The following is a 25,141-nucleotide window of genomic DNA, read 5'->3' on the forward strand; positions in this document are numbered from 1 at the left end:
TTTTGCTCGATAGCTTTTACGACCGAAGATAAATTACACATGCTCGAAATTCGACCCGGAAAGTGATCGGCATAACAAAAATACATCCTGCCTAGTTCGATTTCTGATAATTCTGATTTCGCCATGTATCTGTAATATTTATAACATTATTACATTGCATTTATAATAAAAATAAAAGAAATTGACTTGACAGAAAAAAAAAATTAAACCCACTGTAATTTGGTGCGACAGACAGCACAACAAGCGCGCACGCGTGCTGTTGCCCAGTGACGAGCGCGAGCGGCGCGCGCGCTCTAGCGCCCTTCGCTGGACAACGGTTCCCTCGGTGGGCAGCACCATTCAACCCAAAACAATACAATCACAAATCACTCCCAAAACAACAACCACCACCACAAACACTACCATCATTATTCTCAAACTACAACCACTATTATTCTAAAATTTCATTTTAAATTAATGAAATATAAATAAAATGGTTAATCTAGGTTTTGTTGAAGGTCGTAGATGGTAGATTGGACGCCGATGATGGATGGAGCCGCCTTCGACGAGGGTTGATGTTGCCGCTGACTATGGGTGTTTCTTCGGATTGGAAGAGATGAGTGAAATAAAGATTGTTGGGGGAGAGATGTGAAAGGGGTATTTTGGTAAGAAAAATTTTGTTATGGCTAATGTTGATAGAAATTAATTTAGGGGATTAAGATGAAAAAACATAAAATTTTATGGTTATTGCCGCAAATTTCCCTACTTTGATAGGAAAGATTCCTTTGATTATCATAAATGTACGCACATAATAACAAGCATATATTCATCTTCCCCTCAAAATCACTCCCAAACTCTTCTCACATACAAAACCCTAACCTAAATCACTCATTCACTGTCGGTACTCGCCACCGGCGCTATCAAACCATCACCTACAGTCTCGCAATCGCCGGCGCCAGGACAACTGGCCGCCGTCTCGGCGCCTATTCAGCTCCACCGTTGCCACGCTGCTGTCTGAAAGCAATAGTGGTTCTGTTTTGGTTAAGGTTAAGTTTCTGGTGTTATTTTTTTTTATTTTACTTTCATCTTTGTTCTGTAAGAGCTCGCACAACAAAATTATCTTTTTAGAGTTTGTTTGTTTGGTTTTACTAATTTATGCTTTGGAATTGCAAATTGAATGGAAACGGGGTTTTAGTTAAATTAATTTGTTAATATCTTTGCATTTTGTAATGTTAAATATGATTTCGTTTGGCTAGCCCATGATAAGAACGTAAATGATCAATAGTAATGTGCTTTGTACAATCGTGATGCTTTGAGTGATTGTAGTTTCAAGTTAATTTGTGGTACAAACTAAGGATAAAATCTTAGCTGGTTAGTCGTGCGAATTTTAGACTAATTGATAACTCAAAAATGCTCAGAACCGAATAACTGAACTTTGTTTTTGAACCCGAAAATTGGCTATCTCTGTGTGTGCGCGTTTTATATTTTCTTTTTCACCTTGTCTTATTAAATTGTTGACGAATCCCTGAACTATTCTTCTATGCAGTTACAAGAGACAATGGGACAATTGAAACTATTTGACGAGGATGACAATGATGATGTATCAAAGATTGAGATAAACAAAGAATATGCAAAACGATTGGAGCACAACAAGAAACGTGAAGAACTTCAAAGGTATGAGGAGATGAAAAAGAAAGGACTGATCAAGGAATCTGATGAGGAATCGGAGGATGAGTCATCTGAGTCGGATGAAGATAACAATGATATAATAGGGAATAGCAAGAAAGATTTGGATTTCATAAAAGCACTCTTGTTAATCAAGAAGCAAGACCCGAGTCTTAAAGAGAAAGATGTTAAGCTTTTTGATTCTGAATCTGATGGGAGTGAAGGAGAAGGGGAAACAGAAGAAAGTGAAAAGATGGGAAAAAAGAAGAGAGAAACAAATAAAGCAATGTATTTGAAAGATGTTATGGCAAGGCATTTGATTGAAGAGGGGCCTGAGTTTCAAGAAGAGAATGAAGAAGATTTGGGTGAAAAAAAGAAAAAACAGAGTTACTATGAAGAACAAGAGGAGATAAGGAAAGCATTCCTGGATGCAGTCAATGAAGCTGAGGGAAATGAGGAGGAAGCGGATGGTTTCTTGAAAGAGAAAAACAAGGGAGATGACGGTGAAGATGTTGAAGACGATGATAATGATGAGTTTGTTAAGAAATTAGATGAATATTTTGGTGGGGATGGTGAATTGGATGAGAACAAGATGTTTTTAAAAGATTTCTTCAAGAATAAAATGTGGATTGATAAGGAAGATAATAATAAAAATGTGGATATTGATGAGGAGGTGGAAGATTTGTTGAAAGAAGATGAGGAGCTTGAGAGGCAAGAGCTATACGAGACAACTTTTAGGCATGAGGAGGAGGTGGAAGATAGAGTAATGGGTCATTCGAGGAAAGTGGAAGGGTCAGTGAGGAAGAAGGAGAATGCAAGGAAAGAGCAACGGAAGAGTAAAGAGGAGAGAATGAAAATTGCAGAGATGGAGAGAAAGGAAGAGTTAAAACATTTGAAGAACTTGAAGAAGAAGGAGATGAAAGAAAGGATGAAAAAGGTTATGGCAATTGCTGGGTTTAAGGAGGAAGAAGATCTGCCGATGAGCTTAAAAGATTTGGATGATGAATTTGATCCTGAGGAGTATGATAGGATGATGAAGGCAGTGTTTGATGCAAAGTATTATGATGCTGAGGATGTGAACCCACAGTTTGGTCAGGATAGGGAAGAAGATGAGGGTGATATTGAGAAACCAGATTTTGATAAAGAGGATGAACTGCTGGGACTTCCCAAGGGTTGGGATGTGATTGAGTCTGGTGATGGTTTTAAGGCTGCTAGGGAGAGGAGTCTAAAGCATAAGTTAGAGAAGGCTGTTAATGATGATGATAGTGAAGGAGAAAGTGAGGGAGGTGGCAATGATGATAATGATGAAGCAGAAAGTGAGAGAGGAGAGGAGCAAGGAGAGGTTTTTGAGGAGAGTAAGAGGAAGAAGAAGCGCAAAATGTCACTTGTCAAGAAAGCGAAAGAGGAAATGTTGGAGGAATTTTATAAGTTGGATTATGAAGATACAATTGGAGACTTGAAAACAAGGTTTAAGTATGCAAAGGTAAAACCTAATAGATATGGATTGAAGACTGGAGAAATATTAACGATGAATGACAGGGATTTGAATCAATATGTTTCTGTGAAGAAGCTTGCTCCTTATCGGGAGAAAGAATGGAAGGTTCCTGATATTAAGAGGTATCAGCTAAAATTGCAGAATAAGGATGCTATTCATGGACAAAAATCTGATGATTGGAAGGTTGGTAAGAAGAAGAGGTTAAAGGTTGATGCTGAAACAACAGCTTCAGAGGTAGTTGCCAAGAGGAATGAGAAGGCACACCAGGAAGGACCAAATGGTGATGTGGGTAATTTATCTAAACGAGCCAAGACAAGGCGGCGACAGGCGAAACTTAAGCTCTCTCACTCTAGGCTCATTGCGTATGGGAAGATCACTTCTAAACCAAAGAGTAAGCACTAAACAGCAGCATTGATCTAAGCAGACACATCGGAGGAGGTAGTCACATAAACTGAATATAAAATTTAGTCGCTAACATTGACTGTTCTATGCTTTGTGGCTTGCATTTGTTGTGATACATCTGGAAACAATAGAAAGATAACTTCGTACTTTGATAGGGAGTTAGAATCTGGTGCTGTGGTTTACATTGTTTAACTTTCTTTTTTTCCCCTGTTTCTTTTTCAATTCTTCATTCTTGCATATCTTGAGTCAAAAGTTATAAGCCAAGCTTCACATGCAATTAATCACTTTGTTTATGGGATTTCTTTGGATCGAGGTTTTTGCGGGAGTACTCTTTGATAAATTCTGTATCTCTTAGAAATTGCTTGGTTATCAAAAATGCAATTGTAGTTTGTGAAGAAATCTTTTCAAGGCTTTGTGACTGTTGTTTATCAGGTTGTTTGATAGACTTGCTTTATTTCCTCGAGATTATAATGTGTATGGAAGACTTGTAAAACGTGCAATTTTTCTCAGGTTGTTTACAATACTATTATTTACTGAGAGAATGCCAAAGATATAACTTCTGCTCCCATCTATTGCTTCAAAGTTCAAACTTTATTTTCTCTAACAGTATATCAGAAATTCTTCACATAAGTGAAGATGCATTTCTTATTAAATTCATTGTGTTTCCAGATGTTTCTTACAGATTTTTGGTAATGCAACTTTGAAAGCTCGCACTATCCTTTTGAGTTTCATTACTTTTTTTTTTCCTTCAGAATTATTATATACCCCTCAAGTCGTATATTATTAAGTCTTATCCCTCTTCACAAGGAAAACGAAATAAAAAACAAAAAAGTAAGAGGTGCTTTACAAATTTCTGGGGTTGCATATAGTCATATCTGTTCTTGACATTGTTTTTACCTGCACTAGTTTTTGTATGCTTTAATGTCATGTATAATATTATAGATAATTGGCTGATATTTCTCATTTTGAATTCGACAGGTTATACTTAATAGTTATTGAATTTGGGGGACGGCAAATGTGCAAAAGAGCCATGAGGCCGATCGAGGAATGTGTTGGGAATTTTTGGATGAGTAGAGGATCAAGTGTATCTTGGAATTTTCTGAAGCATTTTGTTTATCCCATTTGTGAAACCAAACCTTTTTGTAACTCTGATCACTTAGGTCCCAACTTTAGCTGAATGAAAATTTTGATTTATTTCAGCAGGAGTGGTGCTATTCTGATCGTTGTTGATTTCAATTTTGGCAGATGTTTGATTTTATTTCAGCAAAGGGCTGATTGCGTGGTGCCACTGCGTTGGTTTATTGTGTTATAAAATAACAATTGTACTGCTTTCTAGTCTTGAATTAACAAGTTGAATATATTTGTGTATTCATTCTGTTGTTTGCTATCAAATCCTGTTATATAATTCTGGACATGACATTTAATATGGTAATATGATTTGAGTTATTTATTTATACAATACAGAGCAGATTGATGAGCTCCATGTTATTGCTTGCCGCTCTCTTAGTGATTGTGCTTGGGATAAATCCTGGATTCACAAGTCTCATCACTTATTATGATGAAAATAGGAAAATTGAAAAAAAATAAAAATAAAGAAAGGTGAAGGATTGAATTGTTTACCAATTTGCAGTAGCATTTATGATAGAACCGTGAAAGTAAAGGGTTTAGTATATTTCTTCATATCTAGGGGAAAACTGTGGTGTAATTATGGTACCGTGCTATAATTGTACCAAATCGTTAAATTTTAATGGACTCTACCTATCTAAGTGGATTTAGGTGCAATCGTTAAATTTTAATGGACTCTACTTATTTAAGTAAATCCAACAATTGGATGCAACTGTGGTACGATAATACAGTTGCACCGACCCCATATCTATGAGTAAGACAACAGCAAAACATGCAATCATTAGGTGCCCTGTTCTTTTCCCTTATTCTTCCTCTCCTTTTTTATTTTTCAAATTTTCTTTTTCAAATATTAAAAAAATCTGTCGGCACCAGCCTTGTAGGGCCCCAAAAATCTTCTTCTCAAATGTTACCGAATTGAATGCTAACGTTTCTGCAGAGATAAGATTTTTGATGCAGACGCCGAGAGATGGGAGTTAAGAAGATTTTTTTGGGTACTACAAGACTGGTGCCGACAGATTTTTATAATAATTGAAAAAGAAAATTTGAAAAAAAAAAAAGGAGAAGAAGAATAAAGAAAAAAAAAAAGCCCCAGGTACGTAAATGAAATGATATGCCACACAGTGAGGGGAGGGTATGTAATAGTATACGTACAATATTAGAATTAAGAAAAAGTAGGGCAATAATGTTAAAATTGTTGCCTTGCTTAAGGGGTTATAACAGCAGCAAGAAGATGATTCATTTTGCCCATGAATCTGAGGCGGCCATAGACACATTCATTATGAACATTATGCAACAGAACAGTGAAAGCAATTCTGAGCTACATGATTGAATTCAAAGGTTTCAAAAAGATATCATTGATGTCAAGGCAGGTATGCAGCAGGTTCAAGTCAGCCAAACCTACAAAGAGGATACCAAATCAACTGAAACTCAAGCCAACAACTCTTCTTCATCTTCTGTGTCGGTGAAGACGAGGGTGAGGTCTTTTATCAACGAGAAACGCCGTATGGTGGGTCGAGGGGATGAGATGGAGAAGCTGTTGGATCTCCTAATAGAAGGACAGCCTTTTCTTTCTGCAATTTCAATTTGGAGGTGAGCGGTTGAGGAAAGACTACACTTGCTGCAGAGTCATGCGACAGCATTTATGTGAAGAGCTATTTCGATTTTTGTTTGGGTTGTGGTGTCTTGGCACTACAATCCAAACCAGATATTAGAAGACATATTGAGGTCTGTGCTGCCTTCTTCTCATTTGAGTGAAATTCCGGAAAAAAGATTATGAACGGAAGAAAGCTACTATCTGTGACTAGCCGAGGGACGAGAAATATTTGATTGTGCCTGACGATGTATGGCATTCTCGTGTATGGGATTATCTCAGAGGTGCTCTTACTGATGATCATATTGGTAGTAGAGTTCCGACAACAACCTGCTTTGAAGATTTGATTCACCACTGGAGCCAGACTAGGGAGATGTTAGCCGAGTTCTTGGCAAGGACAGTTATCCGCATGAGTTGGAGCCTGTTAAGAGATCGTTGGAAGTCGTGTCAACTGTCAAGGCTGGCCTTTTGCCATCTTATTCTTTGGTGGTTTGTTGTTGGAGAAAGATAAGCAGGATGTGTTGTCAAAGTTGGAGCACAATACCAACTACTGTTTGCCTTTTCCCTCCAGAATACTGCCCTACTCTTGTTACAATTTGCCTTTTCACTTGAAACCCTGCTTTCTTTATTTTGCTGTTTTTCCTGAAGGCTTTAAGATATCAACCAGACAATTGCATCAGTTGTGGATAGCTGAAGGTTTCATTCATGAAAACAGTGAAGCAACAGCTGAATGCTACTTGGTAGAACTAGTAGATAGAGGCTTCATTCAAGCAATGAGGACAACTTCAGTTGGCAGGCAGAATCAAAACGTGCTGTATTCATGGTATTTCGCAGCAGATATCCATTTGAAAGGCTGAAACTGCGGAATTCATCAATGTGGATAAATATCAACAAGATCCATCATTGATCATTCGAAAAATGCGGACGTCTCTCAGTTCGTTATTCTGATAAGTTATTTTCTTCAAGGCATTCCCGCTTCACACCTAAGTTCTTTTCTGTGTCTCACATCGAATAGAGGCTATCTTGCCCCAACAGAATGCGATTACATTTCTTGGGAACACTAGTCCTCGACCAATTTCCTGCAGGGATAGAGATTTTGTGTCTTTTGAGGTATCTGAAGCTGAATATCCCGTCCCTTAAGAGTTCCTTCGTCACTAAGCAACCTTCTGAATCTTTTTACTCTAGACATGACATCCAGCTACGTAGATTGTGTGCCTTGTGAATTTTGGAAGATGCACAAACTGATGCGTCTAAATTTTGGTTATATCACTCTGCCTGCAGATCCAGGAAAATACTGCGTCTCTTTGGATGATCAGTTGATGTATTTGCCAGATTGCCTAATCTTCAAAGTCCCCAAATATATGGAGATTTAAGCTCTTATCAATGTAGGTTGTCAAAAAGCCCTTGAAGACCCACCTGCCTTCAATCTTTGAAGCTGGTAAATAAAAGCAAGTTGTCGCAGCTACCATCAATAGTCGTTGGTGAATACCAATTTCCTCCAAGCCTGACTCAACTGAACTTGTCAAATACAGAACAAAAAGATAATCCCATGCCAACATTCGAAACACTTCCACATCTCGAAGTCCCGAAACTGAAGCTCAACTCCTATTTTGGAAGAAAGCTCGGGTGCCGTTCACGTGGTTTCCCTCAGCTCAACATTTTGCATATGAAATCAATGCTATGACAATGGAGACAGGAGCTATGCCTAAACTGCAACAGTTAGTCATCAATCCTTCTGCTCACATAAGAAAGCTTCCTAAAGTGCTATGGCATACAAAGTCCTTCCGCAAATTTGTATTGTGGTGGCCGAGGCCGGAACTTAAACCAGCTCTACAGGTATTTATGGATAAGGAGCAGTATGACACTCAGCTATGGAATATGATCAATTTGGTGCTAACCTACCATGTATTTTCAATGTTTCACTTAAAACTTGTTTGAATGTGTTTTTACTTAACTAGTTTCAATGTGCATAAAGCTAAAGGAAGTTCCTTTTGTATTTTGAATTAGAGTGTAGTAGCTCTAAAAATTTGGGTGAATAGTTTTCAAGCAATTTTATTTCGTTGGTGTATAATGGTAAACATAACTAATACATATAAAGTATCGTGTCATAATTTTATAATGTTTTAGGTTTATTATATAGTTGTTAAAGTATAAATATATGATTAATATGTATAAATGCATTTTTTAATCTTTTTCAGTGAAAAAAAAAATCTATTGATCAATTGGATAAAAAAATTAATTTTTAACAATAGGTTATAACATATAAAATCTAAATCAAATTAAGGAATTACTTTGAGTAATCGGAGATAAGTTAAGAGTTGAGCTATGTACTTTCAAATCAAATGGTATAATTGATGAAGGGTATGGAAAATATATGAAGGGAAATTATTAATAGTCCGCACAAAGATTCACAATTTTACATTTCTTATATTTTTTTTCACCAATTATTTTTAATTTATATCACATTTCCACTCAAATGCTAAGTACCCTTGACAATCAAATTACCTAAAATGAGATTTATCATTTTAAAATGGAAAAAAAAAAGAAAAAAAAAGAAGCACAAAAGTTTTTAGTTGTTGGGATCAACAATGGCTTTAATTTGACTATACAAACAATTCTAATGGACTAAAATAAACACACTTATCCAATTTGCTACTCATTTGCAATAAAAAATCAACAACACTTCTGTTCACGACATAGGGGTAAATTCATCTTTTTATATTATAAATAATACAATTTTTTTCTTCTTCCAAAATTCTCTTTAATTGTTTTGTGGATTTTTTTTGGAATGTCAGTCTATCTATATATTGTTAATTAATAATTTATCATATTGTTTTATTTATCAATTTAGTAGACTTATTTTATTTATTCGATATATTTTGCAGTGTAAAATTAAATATGGAATCATTTAAAATAGAATTAATCTAAAGTGCAATTAAAAATAATTTTATTAAGCGAATTACATAAAAAATTCTATATAATTATTAGATTGCATAATTTTATTAAAAGTTTACTGAATAATAATTATGTCAGTCATAATTAAGTTTTATAGTCAGAGGTATATATGTAAAAGCACTAATAAAGTATGAATATTTCTTTAATTTCTTTTCACGTCGGCTCAAAGAACAAAGTCGGAAAATGAGAAATATATAACGACGACAATATTTCGACGACATGTTTGTTGTCATCGATAAGACAAGTCGTATATACGATAGAGTGGTACGACACGTCGGCTTATTCCCGATTAATGTCCACAACAAGTCCTTAGCTTTGATTCAAAAATTTTTAAAAGAGTAATAATACAGCCACAAACTTTTGTATAAATTTATTTTGTATAAACTAACGTGGCATTAATTTATTGATTGAATAAAAATATAAATTAATAAAAATAAATCATGTGGGTCAAGTAATATTTAATTCAACTAATCTTATTACGCCACATCAATTTATACAAAATAAATTTATACAAAAATTTATAACTAATCTTATCATTACTCTTTTTTAAAATAAAGCCTAGCCTAAATTATCCCTTTACGCTCTCGGTTCGCACCGCTGGCGCTGTCCGACCATCACTGGCAGTCACGCAATCGCCGGCGCCACGACGACTCGTCGCCGAATCCGCGACGTTTCAGTTCCGCCTTCGCGGCACCGTCAGCTAAACCGTCTCTTCGCCGTGTCTTGCTGCTGCCAGGAAGCTATAGCGGTTCTGTTCAGTGTTAAGGTTAGGGTTTGAAATTGGAAGTTGAATGGAAATATTAATTAAATTAATTTGTCAATGTCTTTGCATTTTGTAATGGTAATTATGATTTTGGAAATAATTAATAATTTCATATTAATTTTTGAATATTGGTTTTGATCTTTCAAATTTCACCTGCTCTTATGTAGCGGCATTTGCAGCTCACCACGGTCGCAGTGTCACACAGCCACCACTAAAAGGATGACCATTAAATGGTAATGAGACTATTTTTTTTAGTTTTTGATTTCGCAATTTTATTTTGGCAACAAAAGGACATAAATTGTTGATTAAATAGAAATGTAAATGTTTTGTTTACGTTCTGTTTTTAGGGTTCTGCATTGGCAACCAAATGTGGGAACGAGTGTAAACAGTCAAATCCTAAATGAAGTCTCACAGTGTGTTGAGAGCATTAACGGTGTCAAAGAAGGACGGTGGAAAGCTACTTTGACATTCTACAAACCGATGCTCCGAGACCAGTCACTAGCGTCGGAGTTCCCACGGGATTTTCTAGGGATAATGGTTCCAGAGTGCCCTAATAAGTATTTTTTTGTAATACGGGCTCAGCGGATTGTTCTCGAAGCAGATTCCACCATTCAGACCATTATGGAGAAGTTGCAGTCTTACAAAATGAGAGTCGCCCTTAATTTTGAGGTTTCATTAATATTCTTTGGAAAAAAGAAAAAAATTATAAGTTTAATCATTAGAAAGTTTGTTTTGAACTAGAATGGTGGTTGCTTTATGCAGGGTTTTCAATACCAACTGGGCGACTTCCAATTGAGAGTGGGCAAAGTTGTGCCGACTCATTCTGAAAATTTGAGAGGAATAGTCATGGAGGTATTTTACTTTCTTCAACTTTTTTATGTTATTTGATTCTTTTAATTGGCAAATACCACATAAGTAAAATTCTGTTTCTGCTATGATCTTTACTGTGTTTATATTGTAAAGTGAGCTAGTGCACTTTATGCAGCGTGTTATTGTTGTTATCGTCTAATAATTTGGATTGGCAGTAGAAGTTGATATTAAACTCTTTTAACGATTTGCCTGTCCAATTTGATTGAGCGGTAATACATTTTTGTAACCTGAAAATAATTCATGTAAAGAATCCTGACTACTAAGTGGATTTCGAGCTATTGCTCATTGTACGAGGGTGATTAAACGATTAGTAGTGTTTTCTGCTTCACTGAAAAACCCTTATATCATCTGAAAAAGGGGAGGAAAAAAGATAAAAAACACAAGTTCCAGCAATTTTATGGATTCTTGAACTGACGATACTGATTCATCTAATTGATGCTCTTTGTTTCTTTGTAGGTGGAGTACCTTCCCATCTCGTCAATTGAGAAATCCAGGCAAATAATGGAAGAATTTTTAGAGATATGGCAAGAAGCCCTGTCAAAGAGAACATTGCCGGGTCGCTTCATGCATATGGAACCTAATTTTACTGAGTATGGCCTCTCAGATCACTATAGTTCACAGCACACGGCTGTTCAGTATGCTAATGTAATGGCTCAACTAATTGCATCTGTGCAAAGTGTGCAATCTATGAGAAACTAGCAAGTGAAGAAGAGTATTGGTAATTGTGTATTGGATGGATGAATGGGGTGTTACAAGGGTTTTGATAACTTCATATACTAATATTAGATTGGGTGCTTTTGTAAAATCATCTTAATTCCACAAATATCGTCCTCATGTCTATCTGTTCATCATTAATGGTGAATTCAATGATTTTTTATCATTAATTCTATCTTTGCTGATATAATTTGAAACCCCATAAATTTATTGACTGATCCATAAATGATTGTTGCTTTTGGTATTGATTATTTATTCATCATGTATGTTCATATTTGAAACTGTCAAACAAAATACTCCAATTTTATCTGCTTACTAATACAAATATTATTACAAGTATGTTTTCTGGTCTCCATTAATTTAAATCTTTGCATAAAAAAGATAACAGACCTTAGACAAAACGATCAAGCTTGAAACTAACTCATCTATCAAAAATTTTATGAAGGATTTAATTGATGGAAACTAATTTCATTTTCGATATCTATCCAGAAGCATCTCAAAGTGATTGTTTAAAATATCATTAATTCTGCCTGTGACATGGATGAATCAAAAGTTCAGATTTAGCATATTATGAGAAGGCCCTGTACATGTTTTAACTAGAGTTGGTAATCGGGACGCCCAATCGAGATTATGAGCGGGATTTGCCAATCTCAATCATGTTTTGAATAGTAAATCAAGAGGAAAATTGTCTTTTATCCCATCCTAAACAGTAAATCGGGACAACAAAGTGTCCTAATTTTATCTTCATCTTGTCCTAAATATTCGGAACTAGTTCTTCCTCTTCTTTATCATTAGAATGATCCATTTGTATGATCAACCTGATATTATTATGAATACTATAATTAATTTGAATGAAAAGATTAGAGAACCATGGCATAGTAGAATTAATTTTGCATTAATAGGAAACAAAATAAAAATTAACAATTACTGAATGAATGGCAAAACAAATTGAGGTAGGTCACTAAAAGGGCGATGAGAACCAATAAATTTCAATGATGCTAATAGAAAGGTGCTGAATCTGATGAGATGGTTGGAACGACGAAGAAGATGATGACAAGCTCACGATGGCTGGAGAGAGAAAAATGGAGTTTGTAGGGAAGATAAGAAGCAGTCAAAAAATCTCTCTTTACCCAATTAATTATTTTTATGACTTTTAATATATTAACGTTTTAGCTTTCTATTTTTGAAACTTGCAAGAGGGAAAATGAATTTTTCAAGTAGGGAAAAGAGAGAGAAAAGCAAAGAAAAAACTTATTTGACTTTTAATAAATTAATTTTTAAGTTTTAAAAGTTATTGTCATATGTTCAAATATTATTAGTCAGTGATTTTACAATATCAAATGTTACTGTAAAATTTCTGCAGAACCATGTAACTAGCTGAAGCGGACTGGAATTGGTCCAAGTTTTTGCGCCTCCTGAGATTTGCAGGCCAGTAAGCAAAATGGTCGAATACATTTTGCCGCCAAAATATCTGATAGTATTAAAAGATGATCTGAAAGTTGGTTGCATCACACAGAGTAATCTCTGAACCCTAGAACCCCAATTTTCAGTGAACCTTAGAAACAGAACCACCATATAGCTTCCTAACAGCAGATGTCTACGGCGCAGAGATTGTGAAGCTGCCGGCACGGCGACGACGGAACTTAATAGACGCGGAGTGACTCAGAACTCAATAAAATTTTGTTACCGAGTGACAAGAGAGGGATAGCTATTGTGGTGCTTGATGCGCTCACGAGGTACTGTACTATAAATTATTTTATTATATTCAATTTTGGAATAAAAACTATGTTTTTCGCTTCTACAAGTTGTGTTTGATTTGGTTACTTTTGATTGATGTAGGGATTTTAACTTTGACTAACAATTTCAAGCAATTAACTCTGGTCTTGTGAATTTGTTGGAGACTCTGCTTAACTTTGATCTTAGGAGTTCTTTCAGGCTTTTCATCAAACATGTTAGGTCCGGATTGATAAAGAAGAAATTTTGTTACTGAGTCGATCAAATCTGCGCCTGCAAACAATTATATTCAAACTTTTAATAGTTTTCTTCTAATAAATATTGATGGATTTTTCATTGAGGGGAACATCACCTTTGTGCCATTGTATTCTTCAAGTTATTTATGCATCCTTCTTTGAAAATTATTTGTCAATTTCATTTCTTATTGCAATAAGGGACTGACTTTGTCCATTTAAACTGATACTGTAGGATTTGGAATTGTATTGGTCTTCTACCTTTGTAGCACGTCTGCTTTTTAATTTTATCAAGATTCTTCTGCTTTTTTGATAATGTGTCTGTTGAAGGCTTTCTCTTTCTCATCTTTCTAAATGAGCACATTGTCACGGGCCGTTCATCCCGCAAACGGAGGTTAATTTTGCTCGTACAGTTGCACTTAGTAAAAGTCCGCTTAGGAGCGGAGTGCAATTAAAAGCGGGATGCACTCAACACTAAAGGCGGGATGCGCTTAGAAGTATAATGCACTTAGCAATGAGCCGCCTAAAACAACTAGTCAACTGTGATGCACTTAGCGATCAACTAAGTCCGGCTCGAATTCTACACTTTTTTACAATTGTAAATAACCTAGAGTTTTCTAGAATTGTCCATTCAAGTTCTAGGAGATATTTATGCAAATTGTTAGGAAGTTTCAAGAGCTTGACATTTAAGCCTATAAATACCCTATGACACTTGTCATTTTTGCTCAACACCACACCATACACATAACCACCAGCATATACAACACACAAATTCTCTAACTCTTATAAAAAGATCTCTTGTAATTTTCTCATTCGTGAGTGATAAAATTATATTTGGTCATATTGCTCTCTTTTCTCTCTAACATTGTCGCAAGTATCCTTACTTGGTTAGTTTGAGAAGATCATTATGTTTATTTAGCGACTTGCGTGTTAGAAGTTGTTTAAGCAAGGGTTTGCTGCGCATTATACTCATCTCGTGACAAGTGGTATCAGAGCCATGTTTGCATTCACGCAAATTAGCTCATGAGCAATGACCAACCATCCTAGCACATTACAAGAGGGCCTAGTCGTGTGGAGCCACTTGAGCCAACTCGTGACTGCGAGGAGGGATGCACACATGCTTAGTCCCGTGGCTAGTCCAAGGCTGCTTCTGTAGACACCTTGTAGTCTCGTATCGCCACGCTCGAAACTTTGATATCCGTTGTCCAAGACACCTTCCACACTTTGAAGGTGAGGGTCGACGATTTCGAGGGTGAGTATGATGAGTTCACGGTAACCACTAAGATGCTCATGCAAGACCAAGTCCACTCTCTCAGAGGGGAGTTTCGAGCACTACATGAAGAGTTGATGAACTTGCGTAGCTTCGTACAAAGTGAGCTACGAGGTATCTGTACCGAGGTTGACGAAGTTTGCTTGGATTAGGCTTGACACAAGTTTGCACACTCCGCTAGCCTGACTTCTACAAGTTCGAGTGATGTGCGCCGCATTGATGTGCCAAAGCCCGACAACTACGATGGTGCACGTAACACCACTGTCGTGGATAACTTCCTATTTGGGCTAGAGTAATACTTCAATACCATGAGTGTTCGTGATAAGACATCAAAAGTAGGCACGCCTACGTTCTTTCGAGGCGCCGCACAAGCAAAATAAATCGAAAAAATAGCAGCCGCCTAAGCGTCGAAGCCCATGCTTCATATGTAATGGCTCTCGTTGGGTACGCGATTGTCCGGAGAAAAAGTTGCTCAATGCTGTCGTTACTCAACTCAAGGGCCACTCCACACCGTCAACAGAGGAACCCCAACACAGCATGGTATCACTAGATGAGTGTAATGCGCAATAAACTTGTGTAGCACTTAGACAACTTCTATTATACAAGTCCATTAGTAAGCTTAGAATACTTCTCAAACTAATCAAGTAGGGATGCTTGCGACAATACTAGAGAAAAGCAATAGCAATATGATCAAATATAATTTTATTACTCACTAAAAAGTAAATTACAAAAGAGCTTTTTACAAAAACTTTAGAGCTTGTGTGACTTGTGTGTGTGTGTGTGTGATGTGGTGGTGAGCAAATGGCAAGTACTATGGGGCATTTATAGGTTTGGACGTCAAACTCTTGAAATTTCGTAACAGCTTTTTTAAATATCTTTTGGACATGAATGCACAACTCTAGAAAACTCTAGAATATTTATAATTGTAAAAAGTTTAGAATTCGGGTTGGGCTTGTTTGATTGTTAAGTGCACCACGATTAGCCAGTTGTGTTAGGCGGTCCATTGCTAACCACATCTCACTTCTAAGCACATTCCGTTGTTAGGCGAACTTTTACTAAACATGCCCATGCACGCGAAATCAGCCTCCCCGTTGGTGGCAAATTTGGGCGGCTCGTGACAATGGGTACTCTCTAATGCCTCGGTGCACTTCACTACACCTACGAAAAAAAGGTTTACGTATGTGAGTGCGTCCATCAACAACCATGTCATGTGTGCATTGCTAGACATCGGAACGACGTACAACTTTATTTCAGAAAGGAGGGCCTCAAAGTGATGAAGGAATGAGGCACCATAAAGGCGGTGAACTCACATGCTAAGGCCATTGCGGGCTCCACACAAGGTGTGCGTGTAACTCTTAGGACATAGAGCGAAAAACTTAATTTCTCCATCATGTCCATGGATGACTTCAAAATGGTCCTTGGTATGGAATTTTTCGACTAAATCCATGCTTTTCCGCCACCGGCCACGAACTCTCTAAGCATCATCAACAGGAGTATGTCATGCATGGTTCCCACCAAACGCTCCAAGATTGCATACAAGACGCTCTTGGCCATGCAATTCAAGAAAGTTTTTTAGAAGGACCCAAGATTCTTGGTCTCCATCTAGGAATTGAATGATAGGGAAAATCGTAGAGACTCGTCGAGTCAAGTCCCTTTGCTCATTCAAGAAGTCCTCGAAGAGTTCAAGGATGTCATGTCTCCGAAGCTATCGAAGAAGCTCTCATCTAGACATGATGTGGATCACGAGATAGAGTTAGAACAAGGCGCAAAGCCACTGACTTTGGTGTCTTATCGCATGGCACCACTCGAGCTTGAGGAGTTGCGGAGACAATTCAAAGACTTGTTGGATGTGGGCTACATTTGCCCATTCAAGGCTCTAATTGGTGTACCCGTGCTCTTCGAAAAGAAAAAAGATGGCTCTTTACATATGTGCATCAACTATTGTGTTGTCACAGGATGAGTGTTTTACGCAGCAAATTTGTGCGGCATTTAGACAACTTTTAACACACAAGTCACTAAGTAAGCCTAGAATACTTCTCAAACTAACTAAGCGAATATGCTTGCAACAATGCTAAACATAAGCATGAGCAATATGGTCAAATATAATTTTGTAACACGCTAAAAAGAATTTACAAGAAAGCTTTTATAAAAGTGCTTGAGAGCTTGTGTGTGTACTGGTGGTTGTATGTGTGGTGTGGTGGTGAGCAAATGAGGAGGGCTCGCCTTTATTTATAGGTGTTGAGTGCTAGCATGTGAATCTTTCTAGCAACTTGCATAAATATTTCTAGGGACTTAAATACACAAGACTAGAAAATTCTAGGTTATTTATAATTGTAAAGAAATTTAGAATTTTGATTAGGCTTGGATGATTGCTAGGCGCACCATGGTTGGCTACTTGTGTTAGGCGGTCTATTACTAAGCGCATCACACTTTTAAGTGCATTATGCCTTTAGTGCTGAACGCACCCTATCTGCTAAGCGCACTCCGCTTCTATTCGGACTTTTACTAAGCGTACTCGTGCACACGGAATTAGTCTTTGTTGGTGGCAAATTTGAGCGGCTTGTGACAATCTTCCCCTACCTATGCATGTGGCGTACTCATCGCGTTCTAGTGCTTGTAGTTTTCGACATTTTCTGCGAATTGCCATAGGTCATCTTCGTGTTCCCACGTAGTTTAACTCTCGAGAAGGTTCCTCCACTCGTTATGCATGCGATCGTTTACCTTTCTTGCACGGTGTAGCGCCATCTCGTGTCGTTGAGCTTCAGACTCTCAAAAGCTATTAGGTGGCCTTTTTGCATGAGGACTCCACCAATGGCGAAGTCTGAGATATCTGTTTGTACTTCGAAAGGTTTTGTGTGGTCCGAAAGAACGATGATGAGTTCCATACAAATTGTCTTCTTCAACTCTTCGAATGCACGCTGGCATTCTTTGGACCATTGCCTTGTCTGGTTCTTCTTGAGTAAAGTCAGTCAAGGGTGCCACTTTAGCCGAATAGCCCTTGATGAAGCGATAGTAGTAATTCACCAGTCGGAGGAAGGATCAGAGTTCGGGTAGTTTGTTGGGAGGTTCTTACTCGATGATGGCCTTCACCTTAGAGTTCTCCTTTATTAGTTTTTCTTTCGTCCGCTATCTTATGGCTGAGGAACTCTACCTCTGTTGAGCAAACGAGTATTTTTCCATCTTGAGATAGAGCTTGTTCTCGCGTAGTACTTGGAGAACTTGTTGCAAGTATTGCACATGTTCCTCGAGCGTGGTGTTATACACCACGATGTTGTTCAAGTATACAACAATGAAGTGGTCGAGGAATGACTTAAGGAACTTATTTATAAGAGTGCAAAAGACGGCAGGTTTATTGGTGAGACGAAACGACATAACAAGGAATTCGAAAGATTCGCACATGATCATACATACCGTCTTTGGCTCATCTTCTTTAGCGATGCGCACTTGCTAGTACTCAAACCGCAAGTCAAGCTTGGTGAAGTACTGAGCTTTGCCAAGTTGGTCGAACAAATCTGCGCTCAAATGAATTAGATACTTGTTCTTGATTGTAATATTATTAAGTGCGCAATAGTTGATGTACATCCGCAACAATTTATCTTTCTTCTTTTGAAAGTTCATGGGTGCATTGAATGAATTCGTCGGTCGACGGATGCAGCCTGCATCTACCAAGTTTTTGAGTTTTCTTATCAACTCCTCAAGTTTGGATGGCATCATGCGATAAGGCGCCAAGGTTAGTGGTTTTGCGCCTTGCTATAATTTAATCTCGCGGTCCACCTCTTGTCTAGGTGGGAGCTTCTTCGGTAGCTCTGGAAGTATGACATCTTTAAACTCGTCGATGACTCCTTGGATGAGTGGAGGTACTTGGCTCGGTGAGTCTCCGCGATCTTCTCTATTATTCAACTCCCAAATAGAGACCAAGAAGCTTGGGTCTTTCTAGAAAGCTTTCTTAAATTGCATGGCTGAGAGCGTCTTGTCTGCTGTCTTGGAGCGCTCGGCAGGAACCATGGATGTCATACTCCCGTCAATGATGCTTAAGGAGTTCATGGTCGATAATAGGAAGACATGGACTTGGTCGAAAAACTCCATGCCAATGACTATCTTTAAGTCGTCCACTTTAAGATAGAGAAGTCAAGCTTTCCACTTCATGTCCCGAGTGTTACATGTACTCCTTGTGCGGTGCTCGTGATGGGCTTGTTAGGTGAGTTTATTGCCTTCATGGTGCCTCATAGGCACGATAGAGAAGTTGAGCTTTTCATTTCATATTCCGAGTGTTACACGCACTCCTTGTGCGGTGCTTGTGATGAGCTTGGTAGGTGAGTTTACTATCTTCATGGTGCACTCTTCTTTCGTCACCTTAAGGCTTTGGCGCTTGGCCTCATCTTTGGAAATAAAGTTGTGTGTGGTTTTGGTGTTTAGCAATATACGTATGGCATGGTCGTTGATGGACGCACTCACATACATGAGCCCTTGAGAGCTTGTGTGTGTGTGGTGTGGTGGTGAGTAAATGAAAAAGGCTTGCCCTTATTTATAGGTGTTGGGTGCTAGCACATGAATCTTCCTAGCAACTTGCATAAATATCTTTAGAGACTTAAATGCACAAAAGTAGAAAATTTTAGGTTATTTACAATTGTAGAGAAATCTAAAATTCGAGCCGGGCTTGGATGATCGCTAAGCGCACCACGGTTGGCTACTTGTGTTAGGCGGTCCATTTCTAAGTGCATTCTGCCTTTATTGTTGAGTGTATCATGCCTTTATTGCTGAGTGCACTACGCTTCTAGTTGGACATTTACTAAACGTACCCGTGCGTGCCGAATTAGCCTCTGTTGGTGGAAAATTTGAGCAGCCCGTGACAGCACGCTCAACAAAATCACGATCAAGAACAAGTATCTAATCCCTTTGATAGCGGATCTCTTCGATCAACTTGGTCGGACTTTTACTAAACATACCTATGCGTGCGGAATTACCCTCTGTTGGTGGTAAATTTGAGCGGCCCATGACAGCACTCTCAAAAAAATCACGATCAAGAACAAGTATCTAATCCCTTTGATAGCAGATCTCTTCGATCAACTTGGCAAAGCAGGTACTTTATCAAGCTTAACTTGTGGTCCGGGTACTATCAAGTGCGAATCGCCAAAGGAGAAACATGTGCAACACTTGCGGTAGATTCTCCAAGCACTATGCGGAACGAACTTTACCTTAAGTTGGATAAATATTTGTTTACTCAACGAGAGGTGAAGTTCCTTAGCCACAAGATAGCAGACAAGAAGTTAATGATGAAGAAATCAAAGGTGAAGGTCATCCTCAAGTGGGAGCCTCCCACCAAAGTACCCGAACTTCGGTCTTTTCTCAGATTGGTAAACCATTACTGCCCGCTTCATCAAGGAATACTCGGCCAAGGCGGCACCCTTGATCGATCTACTCAAGAAGAACCAAACATGGCATTGGTCCGAAGAGTGCCAACATGCATTCGAAAACTTGAAGAAGACTATCTTCGAGGAACTCGTCCTTATTCTTCTAGACCACACAAAGTCATTCGAAGTTCAACCAAATGCTTCCGACTCGCCATTGGTGGAGTCCTCATCCAAAAAGGCCATCCTATAGCTTTCAAGAGTTTAAAGCTCAACAACTTAAAACGTCGTTACACCATGCAAGGGAAGCAAATGACTGCATGTGTCACAAGTGGAAAAACCTTTCTGAGAGCGAAGCAACGTGGGAACGCAAAGAAGACCTATGGCAATTTGCGGAACACATGCAAAACTACAAAGCACGAGAACGTGACGAGGACGCTGCGAGTATAGGTGGGGGAGGATTGTCACAGGCCGCTTAAATCTCCTGCAAACAAATGTTAACTTTGCGTATGCAGTTACACTTTGTAAAAGTCCGCCTAGAAGTGGAGTGCACTCAGCATAAAAGGTGGGATGTACTTAGAAGTGGGATGCGCTTAGCAATGGGTCGCCCAACACAACTAGCCAACCGTGATACGCTTAGTGATCAACCAAGCCCGACCCGAATTCTAGACTTTTTTACAATTTTAAATAACCTAGAGTTTTCTAAAATTGTGCATTCAAGTCTTAGGAGATATTTATGCAAGTTGCTAGGAAGTTTCAAGAGCTTGGCATCCAAGACTATAAATATCCTATGGCATTTGCCATTTTTGCTCAACATCAGACCACACACGCACAACACTAGCACACACATAATACACACAAGCTCTCTGGCTCTTGTAAAAAACTCTCTTGTAATTTTCTCATTTGTGAATAATAAAATTATATTTGGCCATATTGCTCTCTTCTCTCTAGTATTGTTGTAAGCATCCTTGCTTGGCTAATTTGAAAAGATCATTAGGCTTACTTAGCGACTTGCGTGCTAGAAGTCGTTTAAATGCTGCACGGGATTACTGCGCATTACACTCATCCAATGACAATATGCTTGTTATGCTTATCTACAAGTATGTTGCTTGAAGAACATAATCTCAATTGCTTAATCAATGTCTTTGTGTTGCTGTTAAAAGAGCTTCTTAGAGAAATTGGCGAAATAAATTGCTAATTAAAGTTGGATTACTGCTTGGAACTTGATGCTAAAAACTTTCTTGCCTCTCATGGCTTGGCTACTTTGCTTAGGCATGAAAACTGCTTTACTTCTTCTACTATTGTCGTGTTCTTTACCTCATGCTAGCTCCTTTTTATAATGCAATTATGTGTCTTTTTTAATATTTGATAATGCTTATTGGAGAGTTAAGCTTGGTCTTGAGCTTGGTTATCATTTAGCCTTGCGATCAAGTGTAAATCATGTGAATTAATATAATATCTTATATTGGTTACTTAAATAATATTCTTGCTAAATATTCGACTTATGAACAATAATGTGAATGTTTATTTCCATTATTTTATAAGCTAACATTCAGTTTTAGGGCAAGCCCTAAAACTATTACTATTTGCTAATGTTTTGTTTTCCATTTAAATAATAATGAATTAGCGAAGAAGATTTAGCAAGGGAATTGAAATTGCCATGAAAGCAACTATGTTGCACTTTACGATTTTTGGAGGAAGAAAAACTAGTTACTCAGGAATGCAAGAGAGACACTGACATTTTCTATTGTCTAGAATATGCATAGGTTATCTTTTCATAACAAAACATGATATTGGATGTTATTGGTTTATTTGTATCGTGAAGTCAAAAGAACCATTTACTTTCATGTTTGGCCTTTATTGTTCATTTTATCTTATCTTATATTAATCAATCTTTCTTTTGAATTAGCTAAAGACCCAGTGTGGAATATTCTGTAGATCTATGATGTTGTTAGGTACATAATACACCATATGAAGAAAAGTCTAAAGGATGAACTGGAAAACAAAAATATAGGTCATTAGTACATTTGCACTAATTGTGCGCAAATGTACTTTTTACTCTTTTTATTATTTTATTTTAAGTTACTTTATATGTTCTTACATGTAAATAAGTTTTTTATTCCTAAAAGATTGAGGAATTCCTATAGGCATAATCTAGAAAAATTGAGGTTGGTTTCTCGAGAAGGTGATTGTTTTGACTGCAAAAATTGCAATGGAGAAGTTGTGGCGGAGGGTGACAAGTCAGCAGGTCAATGAGGAGACGGAGATAACAATGCAGATTGTAGGGGGACGACAATGTGAAAAACTGAGGACTTGCTTCAAAAACTGGAGGTTAATCTTTTGTTTATTTGCTGTCTTGGTACCTTTTGGTCTTGGATATGTATTTGAATTTAGTATGGTACATAAATTATTATTTCCTTCAATTGAATAGTTGAGTTTTATTCATTTTTTAGAATATTTTTCAATACCAATTTTTCCCCTGGATACAACATAGCTGTACATCATACACATTATGTTTGTGGATTTTGATAAGGGGTTGAGCTTTGAACAAGTGTATAGCGAATATTTCTATGCTATGTGGTTAACTACTTTTTGGCTATATTTTGGGCCGTTTTCACTACGAACATGATGCAATGTACTAGATGATTGGCGGCCATGCAATATTGGGTGAAAAATTACAAGATTTTGGTAGTTTAGGAATTGTGCAGTGATTTTTTTAAGGACTTTCTCATAAGTTGTTTACAGGTTCTCTTGAACGTCATTTAGTCCTTGTGAGATAAGGGAGTTCGAAAAGTCGTTGGCCCCATAATTTTTGTAGAAAAAGAGATAAAAGAACTGTAGTTGTGACATGGATTCTTGATTTGCTCTAACATGCTTTTCCTTGAACAATTTTGTGTTGTTGGGCTTACATACTTGCATTGTGAATCTAAAAAAGAGATGAAGACGAAATCAGATGGTTTGGAGTGTGGTGGTGTGTTCTGCCACCAAACTCAAGCACATGCAAGTTTTTGAGTGCGATGAATGCACTACTGCACCCTCTTTGCAAAATATGTATACTCAAGTGCATGCAAGTTTTGAGTGACATGAACACACCACTGCACCCCTCTTTGCAGAATATGTATATAATTTCCTGCAACTGAAATTTGACTCCAAATTTTTCTAGAATGCAGATTAATTTATTTTGTATTGTGTTTTTTTTTTTTATGTTTTTGGTTCTATAGAATTTTTTAGTTGTAAATGGACTGCTTCAGTTTTAAAGCGTTTAAACCGCACGGTTTATGTATTTTCCCAAATTTTTTCTCACTTTTAAAATTTTAAATTGGATCATTTCTCATATATCCATATATATATATATTTGACTGGCCATTTGATTAGGCCAACTTTAGCTTTATGGTGATGCAAATATTGTTGCTTATTGACATTTTTTACAAAGCTCAGTGTATCATTCTTTAGAGTTGATAAATTAACTACAAGTTTAGCTTAATCCATTGATGGAACAAATCAATAGAGTAAATATTTGGATGCTCCTGAATTTTTACATGTAGTAGGGTTGACTCGCAATACAAAACGAACGCATTACTATAACCTTTCGCTCAATACTAATATCCACAATTGAAGCATTTGATGATGAATTAATTGGGGATAGACGACTCACCAAGAATGGGAAGTTCAAGTAAGTGATGTTGGGCTTGTAGCAAATGAAAATTTTGGTCAGTTTCTTCTCTTATAATTTTCCTATTTTAGTTTGAATTGCTGGGATGGAGTTGGAATGCCATAATATGTGTTTGTAGTGTGGTTTTGGTGATAAACATCTATATCTAATTTTGGGCTTCATGGGTTATTATAAATTAGTTTCACAACTTTAAGGCTACTGTTTTTGTTAGTGAAATGATAGGTTTTTACCTGATCTTGTGTGATTTCTTGCACTCCAAATTGTTGAGTGCTTGGAATCAAATAAATATTTATGAGGTTTATTAAGCCTTACTACATTTTGAACCAACCTTTTATACACGTGGATTGTGACTCGGGCAATTGAAGATTTTTGAAGTTAACAGGCTAGTATATTTGTCTCCGCTATATTCATTCATATACAAGATATGTGAAAAAAGATGGTCTTCGTACAATGTATCTAGAATTTTAGAGACCCTAAGGGTGATGTTTTTATGATTATCTGATAAGTTTTGAAGTTTACACAATTGATTTTGTTTTAAGTTTCAAAAGATGAAATATATAACATATGCTGCTTGTTTTGTGTGTTGTCATTATGACATTTCAATTGAATTCTATTATGTATTTGTTGAGAAAGAGTAAAATGTAATGACATAATGCCCTATTATCACAATAATTTTTCACAACAAGAGATGCCCTAGGTTCTTGGTTTTCTACTCTTTTAACGTAAGATGTTGGGCTTATTCTACTGTTAAATCATTTAGATTGCTTAAGAGGTAATATGTGGCTAGGTTTTTGCAGACTGAAGTTTCCATATCTGGTGCTGAAGGCAAGCAAATGGATGTCAAAACAGAAACTGAGAGTACACCTGTGAACCTTTACCAAAGAACAACGTGCAGAATTCAAGCAAGATTCAGAAATGGATGAAAGTTTAGCAACTGAAGGATTATCAAATGTCAAAAAATTAGCTCTTGAAGTATTAGAAATGAGTTTACGGGCATGTGGCTATGAGATGAAGTATTAGATTTCTTGTTTTAATCTGTGTCCTACATATTGATATAACATTTCATTTTTCTGATGGCTTAAAATTTGATGGAGTTTATATTGCAGCCTACTAAACAGTATAACACTGAATTAGAAAAAGAAGAAGCTACTAAGAATAAACAAAAATCTTGTGATCGTTGTCAAGTGGGCATAAAGTCAAAACGTGAAGAGGATCACAGAGATGATGATGGTGGTGATCAGTTTTCATTACAGTCATCTCATCTCACCATCCCATATTTCTTCAAGAGAGCTTTGGGCTCCAAAGGATTCATGCAACTACATAA

The 25,141-nt window shown here is 37.2% G+C and overlaps 2 protein-coding genes across 3 annotated transcripts; both read left to right on the top strand.

Annotated features, from left to right (window-relative positions):
- The first annotated feature begins 736 nt into the window (after positions 1-736).
- On the top strand, positions 737-4,909 carry LOC18039501 (protein KRI1 homolog). Of its 2 annotated transcripts, none has more exons than XM_006428560.2 (3): positions 737-1,025; positions 1,526-3,577; positions 4,520-4,909. In XM_006428560.2, the coding sequence occupies exon 2, from the start codon at positions 1,538-1,540 to the stop codon at positions 3,539-3,541; it is 2,004 nt and encodes a 667-aa protein (XP_006428623.1). In that variant the 5' UTR covers positions 737-1,025; positions 1,526-1,537; the 3' UTR covers positions 3,542-3,577; positions 4,520-4,909. The 2 variants fall into 2 exon arrangements, with proteins under 2 accessions (XP_006428623.1, XP_024037724.1); XM_024181956.1 differs by having other exon boundaries at positions 1,526-3,530.
- A 4,839-nt stretch (positions 4,910-9,748) lies between these two features.
- On the top strand, positions 9,749-11,650 carry LOC18039502 (mediator of RNA polymerase II transcription subunit 20a). The gene is made up of 5 exons (XM_006428561.2): positions 9,749-9,978; positions 10,143-10,208; positions 10,323-10,644; positions 10,738-10,827; positions 11,302-11,650. Exons 2-5 carry the CDS (start codon positions 10,195-10,197, stop codon positions 11,542-11,544), a joined length of 669 nt encoding a protein of 222 aa, XP_006428624.1. The 5' UTR covers positions 9,749-9,978; positions 10,143-10,194; the 3' UTR covers positions 11,545-11,650.
- The last annotated feature ends 13,491 nt before the right edge of the window (positions 11,651-25,141 follow it).

The sequence above is a fragment of the Citrus clementina genome, unplaced genomic scaffold, assembly GCF_000493195.1.
Source record: "Citrus clementina cultivar Clemenules unplaced genomic scaffold, Citrus_clementina_v1.0 scaffold_6, whole genome shotgun sequence".
NCBI lineage: Eukaryota > Viridiplantae > Streptophyta > Magnoliopsida > Sapindales > Rutaceae > Citrus > Citrus x clementina.

Coding starts and splice junctions, on each gene's coding strand:
- LOC18039501 (XM_006428560.2), top strand. CDS start 1,538: ATGGGACAATTGAAACTATTTGACGAGGATGACAATGATGATGTATCA.
- LOC18039502 (XM_006428561.2), top strand. Junction 10,645..10,737: donor GAGTCGCCCTTAATTTTGAG/GTTTCATTAATA, acceptor TGCTTTATGCAG/GGTTTTCAATACCAACTGGG. Junction 10,828..11,301: donor TGAGAGGAATAGTCATGGAG/GTATTTTACTTT, acceptor GTTTCTTTGTAG/GTGGAGTACCTTCCCATCTC.